Raw genomic sequence first — 18,160 nt, 5'->3', positions numbered from 1 at the left:
GTTAGTAAATGACCCCCATAGTTTGTAAGGCTGAAAAAAGACATACTCCCATCCAGTTCAGCCTGTTAGCCTATAAGAGAAAGGCAAAAAAATAAAAAATTTGAGAAAAAAATGTTTTCCCGACTCCAATCAGGCAATCACATCTAGGACTAGTTACCTTCCACTTGCAGAGTTGCCTGACAGGGGGGCTCACTACACTTCCATTTACCACATATTGGTGAGTGTTCCTGTCAGGCTGCTCATCCATGATGGCTTATCATAGGAAGGATCGCTTCATAACCATCTACTGAAGGTGGTCAAACACATTAGATAAATGTTGGTCAAACATCTAATGTGTAAGGGGGTGTCCCGACTCTCCCCAAAGGCAGATATGAGGATGGAAAGAAGGATCAGGCAGATGGATTTTAAGGAAGACAAGCTGCCACCAGAGCTGTATGGAAGCAGCTTTTTCCTCTCTTCCTCCTGAGAATATAGTATGTGTGTAGGAAAGGAACAGCTGTAAGTCCATTCAGCCTTCTGCCAAGTTACCTAGTGTGTATTACAAAGAAAACTAGATGTCGTCATGAAGGTTTTTGTTTTGTTCAACTTCAAGCTCAGCAGGTGCTACTTGATGGCTCATAAAATGGAGGACAGCATTTTCATATGGGACCTATAATCTCAGAGAAAAGCAAAAGTAGCTAAATCCACAGGATAAATCCTCACTATGTCTAAAGCTCGCAATAAACCTGTCACCTCCGTCAACAGCTACATTTTTTTGGCAGTTAATGGAAAATTCTACAAAGCCTTGTATATTCTTCCCCTGAACACCGGCTGAAAATAGTGCGTTGTGTGCAGACTGGCAGGGTGTATATCAGCGGTACTCACAGTGAACTCGCCCGTCACCGCATCAAAGCCAACATGGATGGTGTGCTCAAAGTCTGAAGGGAGGGAGATCTCTGGACGCTCCTTCTCTTTCTTTTTGTTGGCTGGGGACAACAGTAACATAAAATACATATTAGGGTTTAAAGAACAATTATAATAAGGACCTGATTTCTTCACCAAGCATGGAAGATGGTAACCAATCTAATTCTCTACATATGCCACAGGAGCTCTACAATCCTGGTAAGGGACGGAATCTAAGGCCTCTTTCACACGAACGATACGGATCGGCTCCGGATGCGTTCAGCGTATGTTCAGTAAAACTCGCACCATTTTGGAAGCAAGTTCAGCGAGTTTTGTCTGCGATTGCGTTCAGTTTTTTCTGCACGGGTGCAATGTGCTTTGATGCGTTTTTCACGCGCGTGGTAAAAAACAGAAGGTTTACAAACAACATCTACAAGCAACCATCAGTGAAAAACGCATCGCATCCACACTTGCGTTTTTCACTGATGCCCCATTCACTTCTATGGGGTCAGGGCTGCGTGAAAGACGAAGAATATAGAACATGCTGCGTTTTTCACACAACGCAGAACTGATGCGTGAAAAAAACATGTACACAGACCCATTGAAGTGAATGGGTCAGGATTCAGCGCGGGTGCTATGCGTTCATGTCACACATTGCACCCACGCGGGAAAACTCGCTCGTGTGAAAGGGGCCTTAGGAAACATCAGGCACCTTCACATTGTACAGAGTAAAGGAGGTCCAACTTTTTGTAGGACATAAACCACTTTCGAATATGGTGGACTGGACATTAAAGGGGTATTTCCATCTAAAAAAAAAGTGATAACTGACACGGAGAAAGAAGGGGCCACAGTGGTCCTAGGCTATGCAGGAAACTGTTCACTTGAATAGTGCCAAGATCCAGTCTGCAGGGGCCACACAGCTGAATCCGCACTGCAGCCCATTTGTTCTCAGGATCAGTGGGGGTTCCACAGGTCGAACCCCAATAATCACAGCATTATGAGATGGGAATACCTCTTTAAAAGGGAACGGTCTATTAAAAGATACGACACTTACCGTACTTACTTACTGTTAACGGCCAGTGATATGGTTTGACCCTGCCGTTAAGTTCTAGTAAACCCACTGGGGGAGACTTATCTAAAGTGGTGTAAATGAAAACTGGGTAAGGCTACGCTCACATCTCTGGTAACCTGATCCGGCAGGCTGTTCACCGGACTACCGGACCCCGTAGACTATAATGGGATCTGGCCGAATCCTGGCACTCATGCTGGAAAGCAGATGTGAACATAGCCTTAGTTGCCCATAGAAAGGAATCCGATTCCACCTTTCATTTTCTAAAGGAACTCTGAAAAAGGTTATCTGGTTGCTATGGGAAACTAAGCCAGTTTTCCTTAACACTAGAGATGAGCGAACTTCATAACACAATTCTATGACGGAATGCCTTTAGAGGCATTCCGTTATTCATTCCGTCATAACAGAAGTCTATGGGCTGCGAAACGGATCCGTCCCGTTCCCGTTATGCAGGGGAGTCCTCCCTTATCTTTTGGACACTGGACGCATCCGTTTTGCAGCCTATAGACTTCTGTTATGCCTTTAGAGGCATTCCGTCATAGAATTGCGTTATGGTCGGTGGTAACAGATTCCATAACACAATTCACCTTTTTCCAGCAAGTGAAGCGTGAACGAATTTCAAAATATGAAAATCGCTCATCTCTGCTTAACACCCTTTTTGATAAATCTCCCCCGTTACGCTTACCACATTCATATGTCTGTCCCGCTAAAAGACAGAACATATCCGATACCTGGCCACAAAAGGCGGACCATGGAACTATTGATGTCAATGGGTCAGCAAAAAATGCAGGTGCAAAACAAAAACACAAACGGTATCTGTATTTTGGCGATCCTTAAATTGTGGACCACAAAATACATATGGTCTTGTGCGTGAGGCCTTCATCTTGGAACAATCACTTAAAACACAAAAAAAGTATACTGGAAAGTTTATGCCCATAGCCGGACATAATCTGCCAGGTTTTACCACAGCAGTCTGGACTTTAGGGATAATGTGTGTGTGGCAGCATGAAGATTTAGAGAACACTATTTAGTGACATTTTGAAGGGTAAGTCCAGATCATATTTTGCTTTATGGGGTTGGCACACATCTCCGGTGTCACCATAGTTGGCACAACAGCACGTCCATTTTTCCTCTGTAGAATATTCCCATCTGCATGGTAGGACCTCACTAGATTTCAGATGGTGCTCACATCTAGTGTTCCATCAAAGAGGTCAGATGAAACTCCAGAAACACTGCCACTCTTGTCCATAGGACATGACTGGTATTGCAGCTCAGCTTCATTCATTAGTGGGGCATCAATGGGAACATCAGACTTTTCTTCTAATCTCAAACAACCCCACAAAGCTTTTTGGGTTTTTGCACTGAGTTCAACTTTACGACACTATCCTAAATCCTGGGAATATAAACTTCACCGCTCTGTTCCCCAGTGATCCGTAAATAACCCCCAATGTGGTTGGAAAGTCAATTCCAAGTATATTTCCGTTGGGTTCGGCGCGGTCCCTTGGCACGTGCAAGAGGACTGAAATCTAAGCTGTTCTAATGAAAAGCAGCCTAGTAACGCTACACGTAATGGCAGATACCCCAAATTGTTAAAACATGTGGGTATGATTTACAAGATAACAAGTAAGACTAAGTAGACTGTGTTTCATTGCTTAGTCTGGAGCGATCCTTGTAGAAGGCATTTCCTTTCTGAGAGTCTGTTCCACATCATGGTAATTGAAGGTGCAGTCCCAGGCACTCAATTCACACAGGCGGAGGATTTCTCCCTGCATGCTTCATTTATACCGTTTTCATACTTTTCTCTAGATCGTTGGCCTTTCAGGTATATTATACACATTGCACAGATATACCTTGCCAACCCAAAGTGCTTGCACTCTTACACTTTTAAAGGGAATCTGTCACCTAGTTTGACTCCATGTAACCCTTGGCAATGCTATGTAGAGCTGCTTAACATAATCAAAAACATTCCGTACCTTTGTTAGCATTATCCTTAGTTTAGAACTCCAGAAATCGCAGCTTAAATAGTATTCTAATGAGGCCTCAAAGTGCCCAGCGGGGGCGTGAATAACAACTTGAAGAGCCAATGACCACCTTCAGCAAGAGCCTAAGACCGCCTCTTCACTAGATCCAAGTACCTCCACTCGCTCCATGCAGTCTGCCTCCTACTGCGATGCCTTGATCAGCATAGAACTCCTGCACCCTGGTAAATCGACATCACAGGGTTTGGCATATGCGCAGTAAGGAAAGTGAGGTCAAAGGCCACTGCAGGGAAGTCAATGTGCAAGTGCAGACAGTTTCCCCGAAAGACACGAGGACTAGGCAGGAGGAGTCCTATGCTGATGGGGATGTGGCAGAGGAGGGGGTGGACTGGATGGCACAAAGGGAGGTACTGGGATTGAGTGAAGAAGCCTCTTGCTCCTTTGGCTCCTGGAACTATTATTCATGCCCCGTTGGGCATTCTGAGTCCTCATAAGCATACCAGTAAAACTGCGATTTCCAAACCAAAGCCCTATTACACTGGCAGATAAATCGCTAAGATAATCGCTAACATGAAAGCTCATTAGCAATAGTCTGGCAGTGTAATACTGCCGCCAATTACCCGAAGAACAAGCAAGCGCTCGTTCATTGGGAAATCGGAGTCCTTCAGCATGTTTAAAAATAATCGTTTGCCGGCGGAAGATCGTACCATGTAATCAGCACTGTGCTGACAGGAAACAATGAATCAGTATGGGGCCGAGCGATGGCATTAGCTATCACACGTCCCCATACTGAGGAGGAGATCCATGCATGTAATAGCGGTCTCCTCCGCTAGCGAGCAGGCGATTGCCGGGAAGATTGCCAGGTGTAATAGGGCCTTAAGGTCTAACAAAAGGTATGTGTTTGATTATTTTGAGCAGCACTACATTGCAATGCCAAGGGTTAAATTGAGTCAAACTACGTGACAGATTCCCTTTAAAGTTGATCTGTGGTGGATTAATTTGTATGATTCTCAGCCTTTAGAGAAACAACTGCTACATCGCTCCAATAAAACTCCTACCGGATCACACAATTGTATACAGCAGATGGTATTCCGGCAAAAGGGTTGGTCCATGAAGGACATATAACACCTATCCACAGAAAAGGTGATGTCTGATCACTTGGGGCCCCACCTTGGTTTAAATCCCCCCTCACTGCAGTTATGCAAGGAGGAGGAACAGGGGGCTCAGAAGCCCTGGTTCTAGTGGAGTAGTGATCGAGCACACACCCTCCTGCTTTATCCATATGTCAATGGGGCTGACCGAACACCGCCAAGTACAACACTCGGCCCTATACACATGAATGGATAGGATGCGCGTATGCGTAACCTCTAGCCCATTCACTTCCTCCTCACTGAGGTGACGGTCACACCCAGTGATGCAGTGGATAGGTGATCAATACCTTTAAAATAATTTGTTCTATTTAAAGGGGTTGACTAAGTAAATACATAAAATACCTACATACATACACTAAATACCTTCAGATAAAAACCAAAATCATCATATACTCACCTGTTTGTTCCCCAAGGTCCTCTGTGCCTCCAGTCCTCCTCATCACAGTGTTTGTATACAAAGACTGCAGCAGTGCGTCAGACTTGGGAAGACAGTGACTGGCTGCAGCAGTGCGCAAGACTTGGGGGCACAGTGAATGGATGCAGCAGTGCGAGAGACTTGGGAGGAGAGTGAATGGCTGCAGCAGTGTGCGAGACTTGGGAAGACAGTGACTGGCTGCAGCAGTGTGCGAGACTTGGGAAGACAGTGACTGGCTGCAGCAGTGTGCGAGACTTGGGAAGACAGTGACTGGCTGCAGCAGTGCGCAAGACTTGGGGGCAGTGTTACTGGCTGCAGCAGTGCGTGAGACAGTGACTGGCTGCAGCAGTGCATGAGACAGTGACTGGCTGCAGCAGTGCATGAGACAGTGACTGGCTGCAGCAGTGCGTGATACTTGGGGGAGACTGTGACTGGCTGCAGCAGTGTGCAAGACTTGGGAGGACAGTGACTGGCTGCAGCAGTCATGAGCCATATACCTCGACATCATACCTGAACTCCCTGAATTAAGAGGTCCGTTGACACAGAGGTGTCAGAATAGGTTCCCATCCAGAAAGGGTCACCTTGCCGTGGTGGATGGGCACAATTGATTTTGATCCAAATATATTTGTTAAATACCTCACATTCATTCTATATAGTGAACACAGAATTAGTTCATGTATTCTTTGTTTGCAGGGTGCTGTTGCAATCCATTTGCTTTTACGTTTGTAGTGTCTGCCATGGCGACGCGCACCTGTGCATTCACTTTATTTTACAGGATGTGCTGACTAACCTTGTCTTTTGTTTTTGCAATGTACCTCTACATCACTGCTGCAGACTTTCTATACAGACACTAGGAGGAAGAGGAAGACAATTTTTTATTTTTTTATTTTAGGGACATATTTTATTTAGTTTCACAAGGGAAAATTTTAATCTACTTTAAAGAGCACCTGTCAGCAGGCTTAGCCCTATCAAACTAGACATACTGCCTGGTAGGTTTGGTCCTGCTGATTAAAATGATACCTGCCTTGTGACAGCGCCAGCTGAGATGATTATTCAGGAACCTGGTCCTGTGATTTAAAAAAGGAGAGGGAGGGGCTGACAAAGGAAGCAAGAGGAGCAGTGCACAGAGAGTCTTGGGCCCACCCACGGTGCACTTAACTGTTAAGCGCGGGGAGGGAAGAATCACTACTTCTTTGCTCGCTTTCTTTTTATGCTTCTCCTTATAGTAAAATTGTGCAACACCAATTAGCCGTGTATTACTTCACTTTGGAAATTCCCCAAGGATGTGTCGGTCATAGTTCCTAATAGAAACCACATGAGCCTCCATCTTGCTCTGTACAATATTGAAAGGCCACATAATCCAATAAACAGCATACAAGCAAATCAGGTCACTACAGCCATGACTCCTATTCTACTGTTGTACACAGATACTTTACTTTTATCCCCTCCTGGGAAAATAGAGCGCAGCCTGGCCTTCTTGTTCTTCTCCTCGGGTGCCATGGGTAGTGGTTTCGAGCAGTGATTTAACGCTGAAGAATCGCGGTTATTACTGTTCATTCTAAGAGGGGGGGCTGGAGGTTTCTCTTCAATATCCACACTATCGGACATCTTCAGCAGTCCTCACAGCCTCCTGTAGATAGAAAAATAAAAACCAATGATGAAAATGCTGATTTCAAGGAAAAAGTCTGAATAAAAGATGTGCCATCATAAACCATCCAGAAACAGAGAGAAGGGTGGGCATGCAAAAATAGCCATAAGTAAGGCTACTTTCACACTGGATCCGGCAGGGATCAGCAAAAACGCTTCCGTCATCATAATACAACCGTCTGCATCTGTTCTCAACGGATCCGGTTGTATTAGTCAATGGGGGACGGATCGGTTATCTTTTGTGTCCGAGAAAACAAATCCGCCACCATTGACTTATATTGTGTGTCATGTCGGATCAGTCTTTCTCCGCACCACATTGCGGACAGAAAAACGCTGCTCGCAGAGTTATTCTGTCTGCGATGGGGTCACGGCCAAATGGAACGGAATGCATTCTAGCGCCCTCCGTTTCGTTCAGTTCAGTTTTGTCCCCATTGACAATGAACGGGGACAAAACGGAAGGGTTTCCCCCGCTATTGAGATCCTATAACGGATCTCAATAGAGGGAAGGGAAAGCACAGATGTGAAAGTAGCCTAAGCTTGTCTATTGTTGGAAGTCTCATACCAGTGAATGTAAAAATGAAAATCAGATATCATATAGTACACAACACTCTCTAACAAACTGAGAACCAGCCCGGTACCTCACATGGATCCAGAGATCCCCCTATTCATTGCTGCAATTGTTCAGGCTGGCAGATCAGGGGACGTGTCCTTTCTGCTGCAGGATGGAACTGAGCATGTATGTAAACCTCAGTGAGCTGGACAGCAGGTGGCGCTATACAGATGGATTTCAGTGAATAACTTAGCGGCTATACTAAGTTTTTAATGACATACAATTACAAAAGTTTTCATATCCAGGTGCTGATTTGAAAAATGTAGAATATTTTCCGTGGAACAACCAACCCCTTTAAGTGCGGCCGACTCTCCATCAGTTCCAGAGGTGGGACCCTCAACTACCGGACATTTATGGCTCATCCGGTGGGCAACCCCTTTATGTGTCTTATTGGTGCGAGTCTGATTGCTGGGACCCCCAGCAGTTGCCCTGGGATGTTTAGATTTTGAGACAAACCCTTTAACGTAGACTTAACGAGGCCCTGTCAGCTCTCCTCACTTGTCTGTACAATAAGATCGTACTGGAGCATCTCTGTGTTGTGCCATTCCTCTGCCATTCCTAATAGAAATTTATGAAGAAATCGTCAACCGGGTGTTACCAATTGGGGGGCGCGCGTCCCTATACACTCGAATACCATCCAAACAAAGCTAACAGTGTCACACTTTGCCAAGGAAAAAGTGATGCCCAGTTGTCCATCCATTCATAAATGCCTAAGAGGAATAACAGAGGAATGACAAAATAGTCATTTCATGGGAAACACAAGAATTTATAAGACATGTCAGGACAGGCTTAAAAACTATTTCTCACACTAGTGACTAAAGTAAAAAAAAATGCTTGATACTTTAGCCTACTTAGCCCCAGGAGGAAGCATCTAGTATGGTCGGTGAGACCATAAAACAGGACAATTGCCCTACATTAGGACACGTCAGGCGAACAGTGACATGTACTGTATGTTGTAAGATACTAAATTACTGGATCATATTATTGGAAATCCATCCCGTCACAATCATAACGAGGATCCCACACTGGACCTACACAATGTTCCTTTACGTTGTCTTAGAGGAACATTAGGACACACAGTAAAAACGTACTCTTTGTATTCCAGGCTACAGGATATGCATTTAATAGAAGAAACAGAGATCTCTTGTATTACGAACGCCGCTTCCATTCATTAACGCTGAAGGTTACTCCATGTCGTTCCAGGTCGTCACGCGTTCTCTATGGAGACTCGAGTCATGTTCCTGTGACATTCAGCAGTAAGTCAGAGCTTTGTAGACCACGGAAGAATACAAGCCTCATTTGGCTGCACCCACCAATTACCGCATCCTAAATGGCTTCATTAGGAATAATGTTGGTTTTAGAAACGCCAGAAAGAAGCATAATGGCCCAATTCAATGATCTACGTCCAGTGTAAACTGCATAAGAAAATAGCAGCATCAATGTGGAAGTGAATCCCTGATCAATGACTATATTCACACACTTTAATTATGACCAGCCGATGCCCAATGAACAGTCCGGGTACGGCTATTCTCCGCAGTGGAGTGCTTGTGACGGTCTATAAAACACACAGGGGGTCAATTATTAAGACCGGCGTTTTAGAGACCAGTCTTAATATCCCCTATAGTTGGCGGTGGATCGGCCAGAGTTATGTAGAGGAGCCAGCCTCTACATAACTTCGGAGCATCCACCGCCGCTTCTAAATCTATGCCAGCTCTCTTGCTGGAGTAGATTTAGACCATTTTCAACATCTAAGACCGGCGTAGAAGATGATGACCGAGACGGGTCTACCGGCCCCTCCCCTTTTCCCACCACACCCACTTTTGTAGACCTGGCGTGTGCCAGAAATTCGCCTAATATAGACGTATTTCTGTTAGGAAATAACCCCCACAAAATTTAAAACCGGAAGTTTTCTTTCCTTCTTTTAAATAAGTGATATATTTGACACTAAAAGGGATTTCCCACTAAAAGATGTGATAGCATTTGGCTAGGATATGGTCCCTCTAATCTGCGCAGTAGAGCAGCTCAAAAGCCGTCCCCATTTAGAGAAAGTCTGCTCCCGTGCAGCAGACTACCTGAGTTCTCTCTGAAATGATTGGGTAGAGCACTCCGAAACTGTCTGATCATAGAGACAGCTGTGCAGCCATACAGCTACAGCTGCACAGTTCTCTCTCAGAATCATCAGTGATCAGCCTGAACAACAGAGGTGACAGGAGAGGTGAGTAACCACTGATCCCCAGTTTATGCTGCATTAATAATCTTTCCACTGCCACTCACCAGAAATCTAAAACAAGCATCTGACTGCCCACAATCGCCAGGACCCTCTTACTGCCCTAGACCACCAGTTATATTTACATTAAGCCCTTGAAGGTGTTGCCTCACTTCTGCAATTGGCATTTCACATGTAGACAAAGTAAATACAAAGACCTTACTAATGTACTGTTATTGTCCATATTGCTTCCTTTGCTGGCTGGATTAATTTTTCCATCACATTATACACTGCTCGCTTCCAGGGGTTACGACCACCCTGCAATCCAGCAGCGGTGGCCGTGCTCGCACACTGCAGGAAAAAAACAGCAGCCTTTCTTGTGACCAGGACCATGGGAGGACACATAGGAACGCATGCACAGCAGCTGCTGTTCCTGTTCTCGTAACTGCGTTGCAGTCGTAACCCCTGGGTGCAAGCAGTGTATAATGTGATGGAAAAATGAATCCAGCCAGCAAAGGAGGCAATATGGACAATGACAATACATTAGTAAGTGCCTTGTATTAACTTTCTCTACGTGATAAATGCCATTTACTGAAATGAGACAACCGCTTTAAGGAAGCAGTCAAGGGGGTCTGGCATAGCTGGAGCACCCTGACTGCTGACTATAAGACGCAGGCACTTTTAATTAAGAGTCTTATGGTCCAAAAGTACTGTCATTTAAAGGATGGAGTCTGAAATACATTGGTTGGCGAGGAAATGAGGGGAACTCAAATAAAAAAATAAAAAATGTCAACATTTGTCTTGCAAACCCACTTGCAGGATGCCGGCTGCGGTTTATGAACAATGCAATGGTATAACAGATGAATATACCCGCTAAAGCAGTAACTAATACAGTAATTCGAGAATTGCGCTATGTATTTTTATTTACAATTACCGTATATTAAATGCATTGCCCTAGTGAAATACAGTGAAAAATACTTTATTTTATTTAAACATTCTATAGTTTATTAATTTTTAATACGCTCCACAGTAATACGGACACAGCGGTCTGAGCGGTTCATCTGGCGGCACACTCCGTTAAACAGTAATCAAGTTTTTTGCAGCCAGTAAGAGCGACTTGTCCTTGAGTGAACTGCGATACTACCTAGAAAGGAGGGCAAGCGAGCTCCTGGATGGAAGGGGTAAGGCACAAAATGAAGAAAAGCCTTCCGGATGACATTCAGACCGGGACTCATCTATGAAAACTTATCATAGGAAACCATTCAGGTCACTCTTTCATTTTATTACCCATATTAGAAAAACGACAGCTGGAATGGGATTTATGCTTCATGCCGGCAACACTACCACTCATTTTATAAATGGATCTCATTGCAAACCACAGAGCTCCTTACTTTTGAGCCAGCTTTTCCCCAGCAAAAGATATTTGTATGGGAAAGGGGGCAAATAAGAATTTTTTTCTTTAAATGGTCACAAGTCGCTTTTTTATGCCACCCTCACCACATTTCCAACAGGGAACATGGCAAGGGCAAGAAGGGGGCTTGGCCAGCTGCAGGAGCAAATTTACCTTTGTTTACACCAGTTTTTTGGCGCAAATGAAATCAGAAATCTACGGCAGCTCAGAGCTGTTGTAGATTTCTGTTTAGGCGCATGGACTGCCGGAGGATGCGCCTAATTTATGACGAGGCCTTTAACTCATCCTAAATTAGGTGCATCCTCCAGTAGCACAGGGGGTATTAAGACTGCTGCAGAAAGCACTGGTCTCGATAAATCTCCTTCATCAGACAACTCAACTGGGCATCACATTTCTGCAGCTCTTTCCCATTTTGCCTCATAGAACAAGGTCATTGGCATCAAAAGCACATCACGCTATGAAAAAACCAGCAAAACGTGTGTGTTCATATCCTTTTCTCATTTATCCCTTTAATGTCACCTGATCTATAGCAAACAGACAGATGCCCTCTGCCGAGCGGGGAGTAAGTTACACAGTGGACAATGCCAATATGAATGGGTATGTGCAGCTCTTTTATATTTTGCTCCACTTTATCTAGGATAAAATAACAGTGTTGTTCAAAATGATTCAACCAATTTGTATATACAGCTCCTATGAAGGCTAATAGGGAGCCTGTCGCCAGAAAACCCTATTACACCAAGCACAATGCCTTGTATGGCTAGTTCAGCTGAATGTAACAATACCTTATTATGCAATCTCCTGCTTTCATCTGTTGAAAAAGTACTTTTAATCCATATGGAAATGAGCAGTTAAGTGCACTAAGGGTGGGCACCAGCCTTTGTGTGCACCCTTGCTCCTCCTGCTTCCTCTGTCTGCACCTCCCTCTCCTTCTTGATTGACAGGGGCAGGTTCCCGCATAGTCATCCCTCCTGGCCCTGTCACTTGAGTGGCAGGGGCTGGCAAAGGATGCAGGAAAAGCAAGGGTGCACAGAGTGGCTTGGGCCCACCCTCAGTGCACTTTGCTGCTCGTTTGCTTATGAATTAAAGGTACTTTTCCTCTAAAATAAAGCAATGTCTCACTACATGCAAAGGTATCACTGCATTCAGATGACAGATTTAAAGGGATTCTGTCACCTCTTTTTACCCTATAGAGATGCGGACATGCACGGCTAGATCGCCGTTACATGTCCGCAATATACCGGTCCCATAGCTCCGAGTGGTTTTATTAGGTGTAAAAAATTATTATATATATATTATATATGAATCAGCCTGGTAAGGAGCCCAAGGGGCTGCACTAACCATTCTGGAGCCCAGCCATGCCGCCCTGTGAAGGAGCCCAGCACCGCCTATATCCAGGAATCTCCTCCTTGCTCACGAAGTCAGATCGCCGTAATCTCGCGGTGCGCAAGCTTGCGCAGTTCCTTCCCCGAGGCGGATGCCAGCACAGGGAAGGAACACTATGCCGGCATCGTGCATTGCGAGATTACGGCGATCTGCCTTCGTGAGCAAGGAGGAGATTCCTGGTTACAGGCGGTGCTGGGCTCCTTCACAGGCGGCATGGCTGGGCTCCAGAACGGTTAGTGCAGCCCCTTGGGCTCCTTACCAGGCTGATTTACATATATATATAAAATCATTTTTTACACTCAATAAAACCACTCAGAGATATGGGACAGGTATATTGCGGACATGCTAGTCGGCGATCTAGCCGGGCATGTACGCATCTCTATAGGGTAAAAAGAGGTGACAGAATCCCTTTAAGGGCTCATGAACACGGCTGACAGCACATTATACGCAATCCACATCCGTAAGTCCATTACATAGCCCCGCAAAAAAAAATAGAACATGTCCTACTCTTGTCTGTTTTGTGGACAATGATAAGACATTTCTGCAGGAGTTTAAAAAAATAGCGGCGTGCACTTGGCCGGTATCCATGTTTTGCTGTGTGCATGAGCCCTAACTGAGAATATCCTGGTGACCGACTCCCTTTAAGTGCACCATGTTGATCCATCTGCTGCTCTAGGGCTATAGCCTGCGGCACAGTATAAACCATTATCTGTATGGTTCTCCTTGTTATTATTCTTCTATATGTTACATCACTTCAAAATGCATTAAAGTAGATTACGAATAATTTATTTCCATCCTCTGCAGATATCCTTTGAAGGTTCACTTCATTCTGATTATGTAACCTTAAAGGGGTTATGCCCAATCAGATCTGCAGTCATCCTTTATCCATAGGATAGGGGATAAGTAACTGATCGCTGGAGGTCAAACTACTGTGACCATTGATTCATAGACTGGGGGTTCTTTCCCCCTGATCTGATGAAGCTGCAGGTAGAGAATGAGCCCCGCTGCTCTATTCACTCTCTATGGGACTGCTGGAGATAGTACAGTGCTCAGGCTATTTCCAGAGAATGAATGGAGCTGCAGGGCCCAGGCTTGACCAGCCGCTCCATCAGATCAGGGGAATGGAGGGGTCCCAGAGGATCAGTTAGCTGGTAAATTGTCTGAAGGACTTCTGTCTTTTCAATCTCAGGATGGCTCAGAGATAGGACCTCCACCAATCATAAACTCTTGGCATTTCCTAGCAATATGCCATCTTTTAACAAGATGGCCATACCCATAAATAACAAAACCAACTTGGATCCATGAAAATTGACATACGCTGGCCAAACATTGCATCTTTTAGGAGTCCGTTATGCCACATGTTAGTTCTTTGAAGCAAATTTGATGGTGGTTTTTACAGAGGTCAATGGGAAAGCAGAAAAACCTCACAAAAACCTGTATTCAGCTGCTGATTGAACTATCCACCCCTTGTGACTTTTCTGCTGCCGATTTTAACATGTAAACCTAAATTTAACATCTGAGCATTAGGGTACTTTCACACTTGCGGCAGAGGATTCCGGCAGGCAGTTCCGTCGCCGGAACTGCCTGCCGGATCCGGCAATCTGGACGCAAACTGATGGCATTTGTCAGACTGATCCGGATCTGTCTGACAAATGCATTGAAATACCAGATCCGTCTCTCCAGTGTCATCCAGAAAAATGGATCCGGTATTTTTTTTTTGCATTTTTAAAAGGTCTGTGCATGCGCAGACCGGAACGCCACATCCGTTTTGCCGGAACACTTAATACCTAATACACTTCAATGTAAATGAATGCCGGATCCGGCAAGTGATCAGTATTTTAGGCCAGAGAGAAACCTGCAGCATGCTGCCATATTTTCTCCGTCCAAAAAACGTAAGAGGGACTGAACTGATGCATCCTGAACGGATTGCTCTCCATTCAGAATGCATTAGGATAAAACTGATCAGTTTTTTTCAGGTATTGAGCTCCTGTGACGAAACTCAATACCGGAAAACAAAAAACGCCAGTGTGAAAGTACCCTTAGTGAGATGCTCTTACATAATTAAAATAGTCTGTGTACATGGATCCATAAAATGGCTTAAAAAAATAATAATCTGCCATAGCGGCTCAGAACCAGCAGTCACAGACTCCGTATTTGCAGACAATAAAGAGCTCTTCAGACGCTGAGGATTTTGTTGTAGAATTTTCCGCGACTGAAAATCTGTTCCATTCACTTGAATGAGTCGTGCCGACCCATCCAGGTGGATGGAACTGATTTTCAGTCACAGAAAATTGTGCAGCAAAATCCCCAGCGTGTGAAGGCACCGTAAGAGAACTACCGGTGATTGTTTGTTCCTGATATCTGCCTGCTCTTCAGAGGGGGTGAGAGCTGCATTAACAGGTAGCAATCGCCTCTGCTACATGGGGACCATTAATTGCTACTATGATCGCTCACTGCCATAAAGAAACACTATTTCTGAGCAACAGATCCCTATTTACACAGGACGATCTGCTGCCCGGAAACTACTTTGAGCTAGTTCATTGGGTGATCAGCAGCATCTTTACACAGAGGAACATACCATATTGGCAGTGGTGGCTCAGTGGTTAGCACTGGTGCCTTGCAGCGCTGGGGTCCTAGGTTTGAATCCGACCAAGGACAACATCTGCATGAAGTTTGTATGTTCTCCCCGTGTTTTGGTGGGTTTCCTCCTACACTCCAAAGAAATAATGATGGCGGTGTTAATTCCAGCAGGCAATTCCAGGAATCGGCCGGACACAAACCACAGCGTGCAACAGTTTCTGTCTCCGCATTATGGCCGGATCTCTGCCAGACCCCATTATATTTAATGAGGCCAGCGGGCATTCCCTCTGCATCCGGCAGCGTCAGAACCGGTGAATTCCCACCACATGTGAGGGATGATAATCTATATACAGCGCTGCGGAATGTGTCAGTGCTATATACAGTTGCAAGAAAAAGTATGTGAACCCTTTGGAATGATATGGATTTCTGCACAAATTGGTCATAAAATGTGATCTGATCTTCATCTCAGTCACAACAATAGACAATCACAGTCTGCTTGAACTAATAACACACAAAGAATTAAATGTTACCATGTTTTTATTGAACACACCATGTAAACATTCACAGTGCAGGTGGAAAAAGTATGTGAACCCCTAGACTAATGACATCTCCAAGAGCTAATTGGAGTGAGGTGTCAGCCAACTGTAGTCCAATCAATGAGATGAGATTGGAGGTATTGGTTACAGCTGCCCTATAAAAAACACCCACCAGTTCTGGGTTTGCTTTTCACAAGAAGCATTGCCTTATGTGAATGATGCCTCGCACAAAAGAGCTCTCAGAAGACCTACGATTAAGAACTGTTGACTTGCATAAAGCTGGAAAGGGTTAAAAAAGCATCTCCAAAAGCCTTGCTGTTCATCAGTCTGTAAGACAAATTGTCTATAAATGGAGAAAGTTCAGCACTGCTGCTACTCTCCCTAGGAGTGGCCGTCCTGTAAAGATGACTGCAAGAGCACAGCGCAGACTGCTCAATGAGGAGAAGAAGAATCCTAGAGTGTCAGCTAAAGACTTACAAAAGTCTCTGGCATATGCTAACATCCCTGTTAGCGAATCTACGATACGTAAAACACTAAACAAGAATGGATTTCATGGGAGGATACCACAGAGGAAGCCACTGCGGTCCCAAAAAAAACATTGCTGCACGTTTACAGTTTGCACAAGAGCACCTGGATGTTCCACAGCAGTACTGTCAAAATATTCTGTGGACAGATGAAACCAAAGTTGAGTTGTTTGGAAGAAACACACAACACTATGTGTGGAGAAAAAGAGGCACAGCACGCCAACATCAAAATCTCATCCCAACTGTGAAGTATGGTGGTGGGGGCATCATGGTTTGGGGCTGCTTTGCTGCATCAGGGCTTGGACGGATTGCTATCATCGAAGGAAAAATAAATTCCCAAGTTTATCAAGACATTTTGCAGGAGAACTTAAGGCCATCTGCCCACCAGCTGAAGCTCAACAGAAGATGGTTCTCGCAACAGGACAACAACCCAAAGCATAGAAGTAAATCAACAACAGAATGGCTTAAACAGAAGAAAATACGCCTTCTGGAGTGGCCCAGTCAGAGTCCTGACCTCAACCCGATTGAGATGCTGTGGCATGACCTCAAGAAAGCGATTCACACCAGACATTCCAAGAATATTGCTGACTGTGATTGTCTATTGTTGTGACTTAGATGAAGATCAGATCACATTTTATGACCAATTTGTGCAGAAATCCATATCATTCCAAAGGGTTCACATACTTTTTCTTGCAACTGTAAGTGAGGAAAACAAATAACTACATATGGATATTTCCAGATTTATTCCCAATAACCGGCCCATGTAGGTAAGAGATCTATATGCAATTGTACAACAGTTCTGTCGAGGATAGCTGATCCATAACACAGTAAATGAGCACAATAGTATGCCCTGTTACATACCGGTATATGGAGAACAGTATGTTTTACAGCTAGAGGTACACTTTATATTACCTCTGGTTTTACTGGCAGCCAGTAAGCAGGTCATAGGCGGTTCTATGACAATATACAATCTGCCTGCTACATGTCGATGCTACGCAGCTTACCAAGGAGAACCCAGAGCAGGTCAGAGGGTTTAGTTCAGAGTACCGGTGGCGTTCCTATTTCCATTATTAATAATATACCTACCGTTAATTACAACTTATTTTATGCAAAGCGCCTTAAACCTGAAGCTACTCCTCTGGATTTACGTCTTACGGGCTGTAAATCCACAGAGAACACCTCACTGCTCACTAGCCCGGCCAGACTGGTTTTCTTCTGTCAGTGTCATTTCACTGAAAAATCCTAAAAGATTAACCCCTTCTATCCCCGGCCATTTCCGATTTCTGTATTTTCATTTTTGAATCCCTGCCTTCCTAAAGCCATAACTTTTTTTTTCATTTTTCCGTTCACAGATTACCGAGGGCTTGTTTATTGCGGGAAAAGTTGTATTTTCTAATGCAATCCTTTATTAATTATTCTATACAATGTAGTAGGAAGCTGGAAAAAAAAAATATTCCACATGGGGTGAAATTTAAAAAAATAAAAAACTATAATTCCTCCACAATTTTATGGGTTTTGTTTCTACAATGTTCTCTGTGCGGAAAAACTGACCCATGACCTTCATTTTCCAGGTCAGTACAATTACAGCGATACCCGATCCATGTAGTTTTTCTTGTGTTTTATTACTTAAAAAAATAAAATAAAAGTTTTTTTTACAGTTTTATCTACAAAGCTCTGTCATTTATACCATTTTGGGGTGGGTGACTTTTTGGTCACCTTCATTTTTTATTTTTTTTTGGGGGGGGGGGGGGAGTAAAGAAAAAAGAA

At 44.3% G+C, this 18,160-nt stretch overlaps 1 protein-coding gene across 3 annotated transcripts in view; it reads right to left on the bottom strand.

Annotated features, from left to right (window-relative positions):
- The window catches only part of PAK3 (p21 (RAC1) activated kinase 3), a 171,181-nt gene that overhangs the window by 56,716 nt on the left and 96,305 nt on the right, over positions 1-18,160 (bottom strand). For all 3 annotated transcript variants that reach the window (XM_040442366.1, XM_040442367.1, XM_040442365.1), the window contains exons 2-3: positions 6,933-7,126; positions 865-965 (exon numbers count right to left, since the gene is read on the bottom strand). In XM_040442366.1, the coding sequence (XP_040298300.1) occupies positions 865-965; positions 6,933-7,104 (273 nt within the window). In that variant the 5' untranslated portion in view covers positions 7,105-7,126. The remainder of the gene's footprint in view (positions 1-864; positions 966-6,932; positions 7,127-18,160) is intronic.

This window comes from Bufo bufo, chromosome 8 (genome assembly GCF_905171765.1).
Source record: "Bufo bufo chromosome 8, aBufBuf1.1, whole genome shotgun sequence".
Taxonomy (NCBI): Eukaryota; Metazoa; Chordata; class Amphibia; order Anura; family Bufonidae; genus Bufo; species Bufo bufo.
This window is presented reverse-complemented; position numbering and strand designations above follow the sequence as displayed.